Source organism: Natator depressus, chromosome 2 (assembly GCF_965152275.1).
Source record: "Natator depressus isolate rNatDep1 chromosome 2, rNatDep2.hap1, whole genome shotgun sequence".
Classification (NCBI taxonomy): domain Eukaryota; kingdom Metazoa; phylum Chordata; order Testudines; family Cheloniidae; genus Natator; species Natator depressus.
In genome coordinates, this window is record NC_134235.1 from 86386357 (window position 1) to 86405625 (window position 19269).

Consider the following 19269-nt stretch of genomic DNA (forward strand, 5'->3'; position numbering starts at 1 on the left):
TGCAGGTATGTGTCCCAAGCTGAGAATTATAGCTCCAGCATAGACATACCCTAGGAAGTGCTCCCTCTCCGCCTGGGCAGATGTAGTGAGATCTCTCCCTCCTGTGATAATCTTCTTTAGCCACTGGGTACGAGAATTATGAAGGCACCCAACAATGAATAAAAGAATCAGTGCCTTCCTGGTTTCTCTTGCTCTCCTGACTACTGTAGTTTACCTGTGAAGCAATAAGTCAGATTAGAAAGAATATTTTCCTTGAGATGGTCACCTGTTAATTTATGGTTACTGAAGCAAGTTTGAAGTTTTGATGGCTGGTGATCCCTGTGTAGGGGTCAGGGAAGAAAACTCTCCTGGTAGAAAAGCACTACATGCCAGTCATGATAATATACCTGCTGCTTTTGAGTACAACAGGAAGATTTAATAGAGTGCACATCATTAAAAATGAAAGCCTTGACCTGCAGGATTGTGAGTGTGTCTTACTTTTCAGGAAGGCCCTTGGGCTTTGATTTTAAGATAATGAAAGAGAATGATGGGCCTTAAGATGGACCAACCAAAGATCTTGCTTTTCTGGGCATTTAGAAGAGCTTGGAGTATGGGAGATATCAGTGTAACAGCCAAACCATGCTTTGTGTTGCACAGGTGCACTTGGGGCAGAGAAGCTGCAGGACGATTCTTCCTCCTTCAGGTTTATTTCTGGAGTGTGGGGAAGACAACCTGTCTAGCGTGCTCTTTCGATGCTCCACAGCCAAGGAATTGTGGTCTGGTAGCTTTGGAGGTGGTGTCTGGTCACCAGCTTCCCTGCTCATAATCTGAGGTCTATTGTAGACTGTAGAAGAGTTGCATGACACTCCCTTGTTAGTGCACATCCCTCTCTCCCGCTGAGCTATCCTGCCTTTCACAGGCAAGATGGCTTAGGGACCTACCATTTTTTCAGCACCAGGCCGATCCACCATGCTTTCTTTTGTTCATCCAAGGTGAAGATTTTGCTCTAAGGTATTTAGGCAACAAGTGTTACAGGGAGAATAAGATAATGCGTCTTGCCAAGGTTTGCTTTTTGTCCTGTAATTTCCTAAACATAAGAATAAATTTACTTACAAAGGATGATGATGCAAACTCCACACATTACAAGAAGATTGCAAAAACAGGGGGGCTTGCTTTTCAGCCTGCATTTGATGTTTCACTGCTGCAGGACATCTTGAGAATTAATCCTGGTCTCTGGCAAGTCTCCACAACATAACACGCTAGCTACAGCTATTGCATGTTGTGACATTGTTCCCCCACGTTCTAACGAAGTTGTAGGGTTGAGATTGCGCTCTAGCAGCCAGCACCTAGGGCTTCTGTTGTAGGATGGGAAATCTGAAGATGTGTTAATGTCCCTTGAAGGGGACCTGTAAATATTTCAAAACTGTGTCCTAAATGACCCCTTGTTAGGCTAAGAGGTAAGGAAACCACCTGAAAGTTACTTCACCTGGCTATTTAGGTTCCCTGGCTGTGTTGGCTGACCCAGGCTTTGCAGTAAAACCCTAACATGCATAATTCTGTGGTGTGACAGCTACCAAGTAAGCCCAGCAGGAGCTAACAGCTAGTCCATAGCCTTCCAAGAGAGATCAAACAATAGTAAAAACAATCCTCCACCCCAGCCCCACTCTACCGCTGCACCTGGAAAAATCCCATTACACACAATGTCATATCCAGCACTAAAATGACTTGACTGACCCTCAATGGACTGGCTGCAGTGGTAGCTGTGACTCTTCAATCTGCTGCCTGCTGCAGCATCAAGTGGAACTGGAGCCATTTGGACACACATTTGAGAGCTGTAACAAAAAAAAAGAAGCTTTTTCTTTGTTTGTTATTTACATTATGAGCTTGGAAATTGGCAGCATTTGCTACATCTTTCTCAGGAAATGAAGTGAGTACATTTTTGAGCTAAATTTTGGAAAGCCTTTCCTGGCGTGCACCAGGATATAGCCAGGGGGAGGAAGAGAGCAAACTTGGCTACTCTTGAAGCTTTATGTCCACCTGAGTGGCTAAACTGCACTGGAGAATATGGCCAGTGATGCCTGTCTAAGATATAATGCCATCCAGTACTCCCCCAGGAGCAGCGTAGCTCTGCACCACCCAAGACTGGACAATGCCTGATATGCATGATTGAGTACTATGTTTGCAGCTCACCTTTAGCCATCACTAGATATCAGGGGTGAGCGAGGAACTTATTCAAGGAAGACAAAAACTTGGAGAGAGAGAGAGAGAAATAAAAACAGTCAACTGAGGGGCACAAGACCATGCTGGTAAATGTTGGTTTCAGGTGTAAAGATGAATGGAACATCATTGCCATCAGAACGATTATAGGGAGAGGGTTAGCTGGATTTAATCTACTCTATGTAGATGCTGTATTTCTAATGGGCCTGTTGCTCTGTTATCTTGATGATGTGAAAGAATCAGAAGCTTTTGAGGCTGACACGCTTGTGCTAAAATGAAATTAATGCATAGCACGTTTTTGCCTTTAGAAGTTTTCTGTAGTTCTTATTTATTTAGGGTGGTATTTTAAAAAGGGCTGCTCCCCATATTTCCTATCTGGTAACTTATACAGTTCTTGTTGCAGTGGTATCTGAGCAGTTCAGAATCATTAATGGATTTTATCCTTCCAACACTTCTGTGTTAAGTAGATGTTATCCTCATTTTACAGACAGGAAATTGAGGCACCGGGCTTATGATGTTGACTTGCCTAAGGTCACCTAGGAATTCTGTGACAGAGTTGCATATTCATCCCAGATCTCCTGAGTCCAATTTCAGCACCCTATCTACCAGCTAGATCATCCTAACTTTCAGGGTATGTCTATGCTGGAGCTAGAAGGTGAAATTTCCAGCTCGAGGAGACATAGCTGCACTACTCCAGTTGAGCTAGCATGCTAAAAATAGACATATACCTGTGGTCTCAGATGGGATCATACTCGGGGCAGCTAGCCCATTCCACCACTTGCACTGCCACCGCTATGAGTCTATATTTAGCATAATAACTCAATCAGAGAAAGCACAGGTATGTCTCTTTGAACTGAGAATTACACCTTTCAGCTCCGGTGTAAACGTACCCTAACTCTGTCTAACTCTGGTCCCATTGAAGTCAATGGAAATTTTATCACTGACCAATGAGAACAGAGTTAGACAAATGTTGAGGGCTTTTGAAATTCTAGCCTTCTTGTTTTAGTCTCTGTTTTTAGGAACCCCCTCTTAGAAGTTTGACATTTCTACTCTTTCTGTTTTAATTTTTTCATATTACTTTTTCTCCTGTGTTGAAGAGAGCTAAACCTGGCACCTGTGTTTCTGGTTGTTCATCAACAACTTCAGCTTATTGAACCAAATTCTGCCAGTGCGATCCCTTTGTAGTCAGACCTCACTTCAGTAGGCTTTCACAGGTGTAAATGGGTGTAAGAAAAGACCCATTGTCTGGGCACAGTGTCATCAGATGTTGTCAGCACAGGGCTAGAAATAATACAGTACTTGTTAGCTAACTGCTGCAGAGACAGCCTAGGCAGTGGGACACATTGTTTATTGTGGACATTGCTAAGATTAGCTATTTGTTTTTATAATATGATAGGTAACAGTGTGTCTGTTTTTTAAATAAGAGGATCATAGAAGTGAGAGGTAGAAGAGATCTATTAAGTCTATTTGTCACTCCCAGTACCCAATGCAGGATTGTTCCCTAGAGCTCACGGTAGTACAGTTTTAAGTTACTCAAGGGATGGGGTTTCCACCATTCCCTTTGGGAAACTGTTTCATAGTCTTTACGCATCACTGTTGGACAGCTTGCCCTGAGATTCAGCATGAATTTCCTGTTGCTCAGAGAGGTATTTCGAACTGGACGTATTTCCCAGGAATAAGCGTTTTAAAGTGTTGTGATCTTCTTTCGCAGAAGGTGCACTTTTCCCAACAGATAGGCCTCCTGTGTGTATTCAGAGTAACTGCTTCTTGCTTTAGAGACAAAAATGAGTTTTCACTACTTTTTACTCCTGTTTGCCCGCAGATCCAAGGGAGAAGCGGCTGAATCGATTCTGGTTCACACATCATTGACAGAGTTGTTAATGAGGTTCCAGTTTCAGAGCCAAATTCTTCCCTTCCTTACATTTATACCAACCCAACAGAACACAGTGGGCCAGATCCTCTGGTCCAGCTAAGCTGTCTTCAGCACAAACTGAAGGAGAGCAGGGGGAGGTAGTGTTAGGTAACATTTACGTTCCCATTGATCCTGGGGCAGAATGAAAATAAGACCCCAGTCCTAGTTTAAAGGCTGCTCAAGGGACCACTCCAAATGCCAGAGATTACTGAGGCCTGGGGGTGCCCCAGCTACAGCCATTTGTCCTGTTGCTTTCTCCTTCACCAGGAGCCATGAGTAAGGGTGGGATAAGAGCCTCTGCGTGCTACCTGAAGATTACTCTGTACAGAGGGACTCCCAGGGGACAAATCCACTGGCTTTAGGGCTGCTTTGTGCTGATGGAGCCATGCAAAGCAGCCCAAGCATAGCTGAGGAGCGGCCCATTGTGCTTACATAGATATTGTGATGAAGTCAGAATTAGGCCCTGTATTATCTTTATTGCCCATGATATGCACAAGCCAGAAAGAGCCAGTGTTACTCTCCGATCCCAGGATGGGTTTGCAGAACTGGCATTTAGGAAAATTACCTTTTTTTGGTAAACTGAACAGACTGGATCTGGAAACTGTTAACATAAAAAACAAGGAGTCCTCAGAGTGCCATTAGTTTCATTACCTTTCCTGAGCAAAACTGCATTTTAAGATTAGTGATACTTTGGGTGTGAAAACATTAACAGTATCACTTTAAAATGGCTTTCTTTGTCTAGCACAAGCTTTACCTGGGAAATGAGAATAACTAACAGCTTCTCATTTTACTGGCAGCTGGAAGGGAAGAATGAAAAAGCCCAGGGGGAAACTGTCTTGGCCACTGATTCAAAAGGAGCTTTTAAGAGGGAGAGAGAGGAGCACAAGAAATTGCTGGCTGACAGTCACAGCTTGGTGATGGACCTACGATGGCAGCTTCAGCACAGTGAGAAGAATTGGAACAGGGAAAAGATGGAGCTTCAGGATAGACTGGACAGAGACCGGCGAGAGTGGGAGCGACAAAAGAAGGAATTGCTGAGGAGGATAGAACAGGTAAGAGGTCATTGACTAATCAGGTGACTAGCTGTATATGCTAATTGATACATATTATCTAAATTCAGATCACGGCCAAGAAACTTTATTAAAAAACTGCAGAGGAATAAGTTGGGTTCTTTGCCACATTAGTGTTTCTCATAATATGCAATGATAAAAATACGGTGTGCAGGGGAGGGAAACACAGTATGTTGCATGGATTATTAGCATCTGAGAAAGCAGTTTCAGGTTAATGGTCATTTCCTGCCTCGTTCCATTTACCCAACACATGCACAATCACATTGATTGTCTCCATCTGAAACCTTTTATGCATCTTTTTTTCTTGTTGAAAATCTAAATCCGACAGTTAGGGTTAGTCTAGGGGGTTGCCACCCGTCCGGTTTTCAGCTTGTGTGTCCACATGGCACTTGACAAGCCCTGATGTCTGGCTTTTGTGATCTGGGGAGGAAGAGGCAGAGAAGGGGGCGGGGCCTGGGAAAGAGGCAGAGCAGGTGTGTGGTCTGGGGGTCCAGTTACCAGCCATTAGAAAGGTGGCCACCCTACGTTAGTCAAGGTTTGGCAGATCATTCCCTGCCCAGAAAATCTGACCATCCAGAAATTCACCACCAAAGATGAAGCAGCTATGACAGTTCAGTCTCTATTAGAATTATTCTCTCTAGTAAAGTAATGCACATGATGATGCTGAAGAAGCCAGTCTGATAACAGCTAAGTAGCTACAGTAAGGCCAAATATTCAAATGCTGCTTCTGATACTGCTTATACACAGTTTTTGCCCATCTCATTTCTGTTGCACATTTGGCACTTGTACATCTAACTACTCAGTTTTCATGCCCAAATGCTCAGGAGACTCACTGATTTGAACGTTTGACATCAAGTAGACACAATGGCATTATTATTTGTCTGGAAAAGACACACAGACAGACTCACACCTGCAAGTTGAATAGGAAAAAGTTAAAACACAGTTTTTGGTTGACAGTTGTTATGATCAAAATTATGTATCAGAAGAACAGAAAACAACTGAAATTCTGAGTTTGCATTTTACTGGTTACTTTCTGTCCACAGGACATCGAAAGCTGCACTGCACCAGATTAGTGTGTGCTCTTTAGGCAGCAGTTACTCTTGGGTGATATACAAATTAGCTTTTCATGTTAAATTGATGAAAGTCTGGTGTTCTTCATAACCAATTTATGAAAAGGGTACACTTTCTTTATTGCACTCTCCCACCTTAAGTGCTTCAGTGAGGAGCTAAAGAAGACCCACTAGGCAACACATATTGTGGGTTAAAGAATACTCCTAATTTATTCCATGATGTTTGAACACAGAGAATTCAGGAAAAATCCTACACTATTGATAATTCTTTAAATCATCACTACATGTGGGAGAAGACAGGGCTTCTAAAATGGGCTATCTGGGCAAGAAGAAAGGAGGGCAGACAGAGAGAGCTGTGCAGACAGAGGAAAAAGTTTGAAATTGATTCAACCTCTCTCTCTCTTCATTTATAATAATAAAAAATAACATTCTGCATTTCTTTATCATCTTATAGCCTAGGATCTTTGAAGGTGCTTTGCAAGCATTAATGAATTAGGCTGTACAACACCCTGTAATTTAGGTAAATATTATAATGTCTGTTTTTCAGATGTAGCAACTAAGGCACGGGACCTACTAGTCCTGTGGCAGAATTGCTAATAGAAATCGCTTAACTCTCAGTTTTGTGGGGTGTTTTAGCAGCTTAATCTTTCTATGGCATGACTGTACTGATGTTCTCCCATGGTGTCTAGAATGGCGTTCTAATGCAAAAACCTCTGATCTCCTCCCAAGGGTGTATTTCGTTCCCGAAACAGGAAGTTCATAGCTGTAAGAAAGTTTCCCTGTGTGTTAAAGGGACACAGGTGCAAACATTTGTTGACAGATGCTTCAGTACCTGTTTGGGTGTTTAGGTTGCTGTCCCTGTGAAGTTCGTTTTGTTGTGTTTTGTAAGCAATATCGCCCTTGTGTCTGTTCAGTACTCCGGGGGAATTTAACATAATTAGAAGCTGAAAATTAGTGGAGAAATAATTTTTAATGTTTCCTAGCCTTTAACTTTCTTTAAACCAGATGGAACCTATCTGTATCATCTTTAGTAGACTACTTACTAGCTCTCAACTCACCCTGGAACTGGTTCTTTTTGTTATTGTTCAGAAACAGAGTGAGAATTAGTTGTATATGTTGTGCAATAAAGTGTTTGTTTGCAGTATCACTGATAGATTCCAGTTCCAGTCTCAAATCACTACAGAGGAACAGTAATACAGTAACTCCTTACTTAAAGTCGTCCCGGTTAACATTGTTTCGTTGTTACATTGCTGATCAATTAGGGAACATGCTTGTTTAAAGTTGTGCAATGCTCCCTTATAACGTCCTTTGGCAGCCGCCTGCTTTGTCCACTGCTTGCAGGAAGAGTAGCCCATTGGAGCTAGCTGGTGGGGGCTTGGAACCAGGGTGGCCCAGCAGCCCCTCCATAAGCTCCCCGTTCCCCTAAGTTCCCTGTGCAGCAGCCGCCTAGCAGGCTACCAATTGCCGGCAGTTCAGCTGTCCCTCCCCCCACTGCCATGTGCTGCTCCTGCCTCTGCATTGGAGCTGCTCCCTGAGCCTCCTGCTTGCTGTGGGGGGGGCGGCAGCATTTTGAAAATATGGCTCTCTGCCCATATAAATTCACAAAGCCATCTATGTTTATGAGCAAGCATTTCCCTGTCTGACAGGAAACTACCAGAGATTTGCAGGCTTTTAGTTCAATATCCTTTCAGCTCTTAGTCATGCTCTGCTTTATATGGAAGCAATTAGCATATCTCTAAACCCTTTCTTTACAGTGTTTTGCTCTGTACACTCAGTGTATGGGGAAAATACAACAGAATGTATGTTTGAAAATAGAATCTAGAAGATAAAAAAATCATATTTGCCAAGTTTCAGACTCATGCTTTCTGCTTATCTGCCTTCATAGTTCCTACATAATACACGAGAGAGAGAGATACATACAAATTATGAAATATTTTATTTTGGATAGTTTATGGATATAGTACTCAGACATAAAAAGCTTGATGACCTAATTATTTTCACAGCTTTTAAATATTCTCTCTTCAACGTCATTGTCACTGTATTACCCCTTGGGACATCATCCTGTATTATAATATCAAGCTTAATTTTGCCATGATCACACCACCTAGCACTTAAAATTCTTAAATTAATTATGTTCAAAGTTGTTTTTCTTTGTAGGTATGAACAAGAGCATTTCATCCCTCTTCTCCCAGTGTGCATGTGTGTATACATACCAACATTTCAACTGTTGCCAACATTTCAACAAAGTGACTAATGATTGTTTTGGTGCCAAAAGTTTTGGATTCCCAACCTGAGTCACCTTAAAGTAGAATGACTTTTAGATGTTGAGGATTTAGTACTTTCTGAAAATCAGGCCCCTTTAAAGTATCTCAGGTTGGACACCCAAAATCATTAGTCACTTTTGAAAAATTTAGACTAATATTTCTAATTTCCACAGAACAATAGAAATATAGGACTAGAAGGAAGTTCAAGAGGTCATCTAATCCAGTGTTTCTCAACGACCAGTCCGTGGACTGGCACCAGTCCCTGAAATCTCCCTGCCACAGTTTAGGAAAGCAGCAAGCCAGTGCCTGGTATCAAAAAGGTTGAGAAACGCTGATCTAGTCCATCTCCCCATGCTGAGTCTGTATTAAGTATACCTAGACCACCCCTGACTTTTGTCTAACCTGTTCTTCAAAAACCTCCAGTGATGGGGATTCTACAGCCTCCATTGGAAGCCTTCTCCAGTGCTTAACTATACCTTACAGTCTGAAAGTTTTTTTCTAATATCTAACTTGAATCTCCCTTGCTGCAAACTAAGCTGGTTACCTCTCCCTATCCTCAGCAGACATGGAGAACAATTGATCACGATCCTCTTTATGAAAATCTTTTATATATTTGAAGACTCTTATGTCCACCTTCCGCCTTCTCTTCTCAAGACTACACATGCCCAATGCGTTCAGCCTCTCCTCATAGGCCATGTTTTCCAAATCTCTTATCATTTTTGTTGCTCCCTTCTGGACTCACTCCAGTTTGTTCATATCTTGCTTAAACTATGGTGCCCAAAATTGGATACAGTACTCCAGCTGTGCTGAATAGAGCCCAACAATTACTCTGTATTTTACATATGATGCCTGTTAATACACCTCAGAATGGCATTTGTTTTTTTTCAGCCGCACTATGTTGTTGACTCATAATTCAATTTGTACTCCACTATACCCCCCACTCGATCCTTTTTCACAGTACTACTGCCTAGCCAGTCATTCCCCATTTTAAAGTTGATTTTTGATTTTTTGATTTGATTTTTCCTTCCTTACTTTGCATTTGTCTTTACTGATTGTCATCTTATCATTTATCTTCATTTCAATTGTTTAATATTTATAGGCTAATCCAGTAAACCATATTGATTTGTCATACAGCTCCAAAGATGGGTATTATTAGAAAGGCATATGAAAATCATGTAGGGCTTGCAACTGTACATGTGTACGAGGAAAAGGAAAAAATATGTACTAACTATTTCTCCTTACAATTGAATCCCTAAGTTAATTACTATAAATGAAGTTGTTTGAGGTGTCCTATAAAATTACCCAAATCCTGAAGTTTTATTCAATTTTTATTCAGTTCTTACTCAATGGTATTGGTTCATTACTAGATGGAAATGATAGAATTATCAATAAAAATGAAAAAAAGGTAGAAGTGTTCAATAAATATTTCTGTTCTGTATTTGGAGAAAAAACAGATGATGTCATATATATGCTGATGATAACACTGTCCATTCCACCAGTATATAAGGAGGATGTTAAATGGCAGTTACTAAAGTCAGATATTTTTAAATCGGGAGGTCCAGAGAACTTGCATCCAAGAGTTTTAAAAGAGATTGCTGAGGCGGTCACTGGACCATGAATGTTGATTTTCAATAAGTTGTGGAACACCAGGGAAGTTCCAGAAGACTGGAAGAGAGCTAATATTTTGCGAGTATTTAAAAAGGATAAATGAGATGACCTGGGTAATTATAGGACAGCCAGTCTGACATCAATCCTTGGCAAGATAATAGAGTGGACTCAAATAATAAGGAATTAAAGGAGAATAATATAATTAATGCCAATCAGCATGGATTAACGGAAAATAGATCCTGTCAAACTAACCAGATATATATATTTTTTATGAGATTACAAGTTTGGTTGATAAAGGGAATTGTCTGATGTAATATACTTAGACTTCTGTAGGGCGTTTGATTTGATACCACCCAAAATTTGTATTTAAAAAACTAGATTTCGTTTAAATTTTAAAACTAGATTTAAAAAATTAACATGGCAATGAATAGATTAAAAGCTGTCTTAACTGTTAGCTCTCACAATGTACTTGCAAACAGGGAATTATCATTGAGTGGTGTGTTTCTAGTGGGGTCCCTATGATATTTAACATTTTTATCAATGACCTGGAAGAAAACATAAAATCAGCAGTGATAAAGATTGCAGATGACACACAAATTGGGGGAGTGGTAAATAACAAAGAGGACAGATCATTGATTCAGAGCAGTCTGGATCGCTTGGTAAGCTGGGTGCAAGCAAACACTATGTGTTTTAATATGGCTAACTGTAAATCCAGGAAGAAAGACTGTAGGCCATACTTAGAGGATGTGGAACTCTATCCTGGAAAACAGTCACTCTGAAAAAGATTTGGGGGTCATGTTGGATAATCAGCTGAACACAAGATTCCAGTGTGACGCTATGGCCAAAAGGGCTTTTGTGATCCTTGGATGCATAAACAAGGAAATCTTGAGTAGAAGTAGAGAAGATATTTTACCCCTATATTTGGCACTGGTGTGACTGCTGCTAGAATACTATGTCCAGTTCTGGTGCTCATAATTCAAGAAGGATGTTGATAAGTTGGAGAGGGTTCAGAGAAGAGGCACAAGAATGATTAAGGGATTAGAAAATATGCCTCCTAGTGATGATTCAAGGAGCTCAATAAGTTTAGTTTAACAAAGAGAAGGTGGTGATTTGATTATAGTCAATAAGTATCTTCATGGGTGTAGTGATCCCTCGGTCTTCAGTGGGGAGGGAGGCCACTCTGCCTTGCTGTATTGGGTGGTAGCCCGTCAGCTGAGGTTGCACTGGTGGGGCCAAGCCATAAGTAGTCTATAGTTCTGGGCCCATCTAACAGAGGAAAACAATCAACAACAGTCTGGTGCTCTTGTCTCCACCCTTGGGTAGGGCAGTACACTGAGCAGCCCCTCAGCTGAGGCTGACAGTAATTAGCAGTCTGGAGTCCTAGCCCTTTGGGTGGAGTCCAGCAGGGAGCAGGCTGTAGCCTAAGCCTCCTGGCCAAGGCAGCCAGCAAATACACACAATCTAGAGCCCTAGCCCCTGGGCGGGGCATAGCGGAGAGCAGGCTTTAGCCTCAGCATGTGGGCTAAGGCAGCCAGCAAATACACACATCTCGGGGTTCAGGTAGGGCTGAGCACCCACATGGTTTGGGGGCTCCAGAAGGATGAGCACCCAGGAGTCTAGTGTCCTATCTCAATGGACGGTAGATCCACACAGGCCTCCTGGCCTACGGTGAGGAGTCGGCCACCCCAGGGGTTGGGTGGAAGAGGGACACGGACTCACCCAACTCCACCACGTCCAACCCAGGGCCCTATCAGCGGTGGAGTGGTCCACCACTGGGACAGCGGGGATCCAGCCGCAAAACACCAAACTAGAGGCAGTCAGCCACGGAGCCAAACAGTTGTCAGCTGCCTCTGAGCTACTTCCTACCTCCCCAGTTTTTGGTATCTCTGAAATCCACAGGTCCTTGGGTTCCTCTGGGTACTCAGTGGACAGTAGTCCTGGCAACTCCCCATCTGGGTCCATCTCTGGAGGCAGGGTGCTTCAGAGCACAGATTCAGCTCCCAGGTGCCACAGCAGACCTGAGGCATCCATCTCCTTCGCTGGGTCCCACTCAACTGAGCTGCAGAGCCCTCCCTTTATATTTCCTGTCCCGCCTTAGTACTTATGGTGAGGGGGGAGGGGTGGGCCCGTCCACCAGGGGAGTGTAGTGATCCCTTGCTCTCCAGTCGAGAGGGAGGCCAGTCTGCCTCACTACAATGGGGAACAAATAGTTAATAATGAGCTTGTGTTGGTCTTTGTTCATGGGGAACACTGCCTAGTGGTCAGGGCTTAGGCCCTTCAAACTGCAGGGTGGGGGTGTTGGTAGGAGAGCCTGGGCCCTCCCACTCCACTAAGCTCTGGCCCAGGGCCCTGTGAGGGCTATCAGTGATCTGACTGCCAGGGGTGCCTTAAGGGTGCCCTCCCTGGGCCACTTCCTACCCCAGCCCTCCCGAGATTGTCCAAAGTTTGCCGTCTGTGGAGGCGGTGTGCAGGAGGTCAGCTCACTGCTTGGCACCTCCTTGTGGCCATGTGCTGCATGGTGGCTCCCTCTCTCTCAGGGCAGCAGCTGCCTCTTCTTGTGGCTTGACCCTCAGCCAGGTCAGTTCCAAGTCTCGCCTGCTGTGGTAAACAAAAGGAGGGGAATTAGCGCAAACAAACTGTCCATATGAGGGGGGCGGAGGGGGGGGAATGCTTCCCTCTCAGGGTGCATCTAAAGCAGGTCCTCCCTTCCCTCATGGGGACCTTTTGGCAGTTGCTGTAGGGAGATATCCTGCTTTCCCTCAGCTCTGCTCTCAGGAGCTGCAAGGTCTGCTCTCTTCCCTGGTCTGCCCCCAAGTGAGCTGTTCTGCTTCCCTTTACCTCATCCTCCAGTCTATGCATCTCTTGCAGTTGTGATGGGGCTGACTGAGCCCAGACTAGCTCCTTAACCTTTTATTGCCCAGTGAGGGGTTTGTATACTCCATCATAGGGCTCTTCCGTCTAGCAGGTATAACACGATATTCAGACTGGAAATAAGGCATACATTAATAAGTGAGAGTAATTAATCATTGGAACAGTTTATCAAGTGTAATGGTAGATTCTCCATCACTGGCAATTTTTAAATCTAGATTGAATGTTTTTCTAAAAATTATGCTCTTGGAATTATATTGGGAAAGGCCAATAGCCTGTGCTATACAGGAGGTCAGACTGGATGATCAAAATGGTTCCTTCTGGTCTTGAAAACTGTGAATAAGCAGAACTCCCACTATTTCAATGAGAATTTTGTAAAAGTAAAAAGTAAGAACCTTAGGATCTGATCCAGAAAGATTTTTGACACGACAGGCACTGTATGGAATTTCTGTATTCGTCATCTCAAATTCACTCACTGAGCTCCAAAATTTCTCTTTTATTCACGTGTGCATTTAAAACTTGGTCATCTTCAAGTCCTCCGTTGACTATTACATACTCTGTTCCTACCTGATTAATTCCACCTGTAGCTTATTGCCTCATGGACTTCCTAAAGAGCCTTCTTATCCAAACCTTTTCAGGCAGTTTTAGCAGCAAATATGAGTTACTAGGACATTCCTGCTGGCATTCCTTGTTTTTGGAAATATCATTTTTAATTGTGTGATAGTTACAACTGCAATGAAAGTTGCCTATGCTATTAACTTCGGAAAATGTTGTTAGTTCATCCATATTTGTGGCTCCACTCATTCCCCTTCCATTTTTTAGAAGTATAGAACTAGTCACTTTAATGGTTCTCATGTAAATATGCACCTTCTCTGGACATGCCTTGCAAGCCTAATTCCTTAACTAGCTGTTTGACAATGATATAGTGTGCTCACCTTCTGGTTTTTAGCCATGCTGTAGTTCCACATAGTTTTGAAAATCTAGCTCTAATCCTTTGTTAAAAGGAATTTTCAACGTCTAGATCTAGAGTTTGGACTGGAGATTGCTAAAAGGGGGCAGCCATTACATTATTGAGTCAGAAGACAATCATGATTATTTTGGTGGAACTCCAAAACACTCCTGGAGCTTATAATTACATTTCTTTGAGATATGGTTGTGAGAGCAATTTAATTTCAGGGGTAACTGTGTGACATTTAAGGACCTGTGTTATGTAGGAGGTCAGATTAGATGTTCTACCAATCCCTTCTTGCCTTACACTCTATATACTTATGATATTAACTCCAGACTTTGCCCTGGGCTACACTATGACCTTATGTTGGTATAACTGCGTCACTCAGGGGTGTGGAAATGCTGGTGTAGACAGCGCTAAGTCAATGGGAGATCTTCTCCCATCCACATAGCTACTGCCTCACGGAGAGGTGAAATACATATGATGATGAAGCTCTTCCCTCAGCGTAGGCAGCGTCTTCACTAAGCGTTACAGTGGTGCAGCTACAACTGCAGAGCTGTCAATGTAGACAAGCCCTTTGCTTTGCTTTGTTTTTTTTTTTAATTCAGATTTCAAATAGTGATTTGTTTGTTTGTTTTTTTAAAGGGGGCATTTAAAAACACGAAGGACAAGATTTCAGAATCTTGGGAACAGCTCCCTCTTTGGAGATGAACACATACTGTAGTGCTAGTTTTGTCAGAGCCAAGCAGTGCTATGCCGAGGTCCGAACTGAAGGTACATCCACACTTCAAGCTGGAGGTATAATTTCCAGCTTGAGCAGATGTACCTTAAAAATGGCATGTAGCCATGGTGATGTGGGCAGCAGGAGAGGCTAGCCGCCTCAAATATGTTCCTAGCGACTCAGGTGGGATCACAGTCAGGACAGCTAACCCCTTGCGCCTCCACGGCTACCCTGCTATTTTTAGCACACTAGCCCAATCAGAGCTAGTGCAGGTATGTCTACTGGAGCTGGAAATTACCTGTCCAGCTTGAAGCGTCAATGTACCCTAAGACTACTTTCCTCTGAGTGCCATGTGTGGATTGCTTCCAAGGAAATTCCTGAGTTTCTTGGCTCCATGTCAGTCTTTACTTGCTGAAAACCTTTATTCTGTCTCCTGTGCTATTTGTTCTGTTCCAAATACTATTATGGTAACATAAAAAAAAATTCTTTTGGTTTGATCACTTCAATAATTTCTGAATGTTGGCAAATAATATAATTTTCACAATTAGCCAATTAAAATTAGTAAATTCTAAATGTGTAGTTTGTGGAGAGCTAACTGCAAGCTGCAATGCAAAATCAAATACTGTTGAAAATGTACGTGGGTTTGGCACTTGATGTGGATTTTCCTCCACTTTTTTTCTGGTCCCTTGCATTGAAGTGTCCTCTCGTGATAACACGCTGCATTTTCCCTATTGTAGAATCCCTCATTCTCTGCATCGTACACTGAGTGAATAGTATAAACCTGTTCACGTCTCTTGAATATTTTGGAAGTTGTCAAGTCTGAGCTACAAAGCCCACAACGAAGGGCCAAAGTCTTAGAAGGCCAAGTTCTACAGAAAAGACACAGGTGTTGAGCTACTGGAAATAATCCATGCTAACTTCAGTTTTAATTTGCTCTTTTTTCAGCTTCAAAAAGAAGTGAGCACACGAAAAGGAGACAGCATTCTTTGTGACCAGAAGGAGAGTAACCTTCGTCCATTTTCAACCCAGGGAAACCTTCATGTGCCTCATCCAATGGGGACAAGGTCCTATTCTGATTCAGATGCCATACAGTTTGACGATCAGTCGCTGTCGAAGCTGAAGGAAAGTGATAGGTGCACTGCCACAGAAAACCTCTTTCTCGATTCACTGTCCCTTGATTCTCCTGATGAATCTGATGAGTCTCGGCCTCAGAGATTGGAACGGGAGAAGTTCTTGACTTGCTTAACTGAAGTATGTTTGTTTTTTCCTATCATGTTTACAATTATACTGTAATCAATATAGCTGTCATGCTATGCGAAGGGGGAGGCTTTATTAGACACTGCTTGCAGTAATTTGGTGGTGAGTTTGATTGAATTTTAATGTTGCCGCTTCTTATGAGCTGACTGGATTGGTGTAGGTCACTGGATATAATTGGAGGTTAGTCAGGCCAGTCTAAAGAAACCAGAAGGCCCGTAAGAATGTCCTGTTCTTTGGGCCAGGGGAATGAGTTGAAGAGTTAGAAATGGATCATTGTTTACTTTTGATTATGCAAGGAATTACAAGGATTTAAAGCTCTTCCTGTTTTAAAAGGGGCAGGAGCTCTATTTTGACAGGTGCTCACGTCAAACAATTTCATTGTCAAAAATCATCCTAAAGTGCCACTAAACATCAGTAAAACAGTAAGTGCTATAGAGAGGTAACGCTGATTGTTTAGAAAGGATATGAAGGAGTCCTAAGTAATTCTGATCTTTCAAAGTCACTTGCTCTGATACCTCAGCATAACATCCAGGGAGATCCAGAATCTCATAACAAAGGGCAGTAAGGACGGAAATGATCAGGACACAATGAATGAAATCCAGGCCCCACTGAAGATGGTAGCAAAACTCCAGTTGACTTCAACAGACCCAGGTTTTGACCCAGTGAGATTACCTTATAGCAGGCCAGGGTAACATCCCATTAGCCTCCATGGTTTCCATCAGAAACAATGGGTTCTAGTTACTTTAAGGCTGACACAAACCTGCATGCAAAACTACATATTACATTGGTGATAGCTAGGAAACTGTCAGGTGCCACAACTGTGCAGTTTACTATCTCATTTGAAATTACAAATACACCAAAGCATCAAAGAATTAAAATCTTCCTTTTTAGTCTCTTTTTGCATGTTAATTTATATTACAAAACAAATATGCAACAGATCCTGAAAAGACAGGTGCATCATGAACAACAGCTTCTGTATTGTTTGCCGTTTTCAAATTGCAGGTTTTGTGACAGACAATTTTCTGCATTCCTGAAAACTCAGATTTGTGTACATAGGTCAGGCAGGTAGACATCTGAATACTGTTTTCAGCATGTAAATGCTGTTTGTGTGTACAAATCATAGCTAACAGTGAACAGAAACTTTCACATCCAAAAATGCAGGCATATATATAGAGACTGCTTTTGCAATTTGGTCATTCAGGAAACATGTTTGTTAGGCAAGTCAAACCATGAGCCCCCTCATTATGTAACTTCAGTTGGGTTTTTTAAGCTTGTGAAAAATTGTGCCAAACCATTTGTTAAAAAATGTAAAGATATTCAAGATGTGATCTCATGCCAGCAATTAAATTGTTGCTTAACAGACCGTAGGAGAATCAGGCTGGTTGGAAGGAACAGGAAGAAGGATAAATGATTTAGGAAATATAAGAATATTTTTCTGAAATTTTAAATGCGTGTGTGTGTGTATGGGAAGGTGCACATGTACACACATACAGTATTTAATTTTCCTTGGTGGGGAAAAATGTAACTATATAGCTGTTGTGGTGGGGTTCCCTGTTTATTTTCTCCAAGTGGCTCATTTCATATGTGCTCAGATTACAAGCAAAAGAATATTTTTTCCTATTTCCAGTTCTGTAACCTCAGCACTCAGTTCTGCGAGTCAAGTGGTTTTGGATCCCGGTCCCCATTTTCGCACATCGCTGCCATTAATAAGAGTTCTGCATGTGAAATTAGGCCCTCAGTGACTCTTGTGCAGCCTCCTTGTCTTCAAATTATGCTTTAGTGAAACTTATACAAACTCATTTTCTTCAGCAGGTTTCCTCAGGTGTAGCTTATTGGAGCTTAATAAACAGCTCTGTTGATCATGCACACACAAAAAAGGAATCCATATGACTCTCTCTCTCTCTCTTAGTTGCATTTGCTTTGCAGTACTAACAGCAATAAAAGTCAGTAAAAACTTAGGGCCTGATTCTCCATTCCTTGACCCCAGTGTAAGTGAATGGAGAATCAGGCACCTAGTCCTCAGATACATCTGAGGATGCATACAGGAATCAGATTTGTTGAATCAAAGGGTGCTGTTCTTTGACTAGTCACTTTTAGGAGTAGTATTGTTCTTGGAAAAGTCCTTGTTTTCATGGGGTCAAATTAAAGCCGTTAATAGTAAAAGTTTTTTGTTACTGAACTTGTACATTTTTGTTACCTAGCTTGTATTTTGTATAATTGCTTAGAAATCTAAATCGTTAAAACAATAGCTCTAGACCAACTGCATCAGGAAAGTATGAGTTTAAAAAAGCTGATTATGGGAATTGTCACTAGGGAATAATTGTTGTAACAGCATCTTAATCCTGTGAGCTATCTGTAGGTATCTCCTTATGAAACGAGAAATAGTCTTCCCACGTATTTAATATAACTAATTTAATGAGTTTTAACTGGTACCATTTGTTAGTGCCTAGAGAATTTATAATGAAATCTTATGTCAAAGGACTACATTTTTGTCTCTTATCTCAGCACAGCTAGGTCTCTGATATAAAACAGATAAGATCCGAAGAGCAAAGTCACTCATGCAGATGTGATCCAGAACTTGAATTTTTAATTGTGGAGAAAGATCATTGAAAGCTCATTGTTCTTTGTGATAACTTGGACTATAAAAATTCAAGAATGCTTTAGGTTTGGGGTATAATCTCTGATATGAGTGATCCTATTGATTCTACTGGGAATGACAGCATTCATACATGTATATTAAAGAGAGAATATCCATACAAATACCCTGTCCAGGAAGAAGTATGTCATTTTGAAAAAGGATTTTCAAGAACTTGTGGAACTACCCAGAGACAAATGACAAAATGCCCCACAGGTGCAAAATACTGCTATTATGTGCTCTGTAAAGGTTCAGAAATAACTGGTGGTTGTTTTTTCTCCAGGAAGAAGAAACGCACAAGGGAAATCTTCAAAGGTGAGTAAAGCTGACAGGAAAAGCACCAAACATCTAGCTGATGACATTTTGGGCTTTGCCGCAAGCCCTGAGCAAGGGTAGTGTATAGCTTTGCTGCCTCGGAACCAGATTAGTGTATTTACTCAGAAATTAATTTGTCTCAGTATGGTCCTACTCTTTCCTAACTAAATAAATTGGTCCAAATTAAGCCCTGCTGTAAGTAGATTTATCTCTGAAGTTAGCGGAGCTGCAGCATGCGCCAAATTGAATCTGGCCCTAGTCTTGATTAAAAATTCACAACAGATTTTTTTTTAACCACTATAACATTGCTCTATGAATCTCATCACTTTTTAAAATCCTGGGTGGCTCATCTAGTTTGAGTTTGCTCATTGGGCTTGCATAGATAATTATGGTGATTTACATTT

General features: G+C 41.8%; 1 protein-coding gene across 9 annotated transcripts in view; it reads left to right on the forward strand.

Moving 5' to 3' along the window:
- Positions 1 to 19269, forward strand: part of MTCL1 (microtubule crosslinking factor 1) — a 174249-nt gene that overhangs the window by 142964 nt on the left and 12016 nt on the right. For all 9 annotated transcript variants that reach the window (XR_012638098.1, XM_074944619.1, XM_074944625.1 and 6 more), the window contains 3 exons: positions 4906 to 5160; positions 15604 to 15909; positions 18834 to 18865. Coding sequence is in view for 8 of the 9 variants with exons in the window: in XM_074944619.1 (XP_074800720.1) it covers positions 4906 to 5160; positions 15604 to 15909; positions 18834 to 18865 (593 nt within the window). In the remaining variant the exon portion in view is untranslated. The remainder of the gene's footprint in view (positions 1 to 4905; positions 5161 to 15603; positions 15910 to 18833; positions 18866 to 19269) is intronic.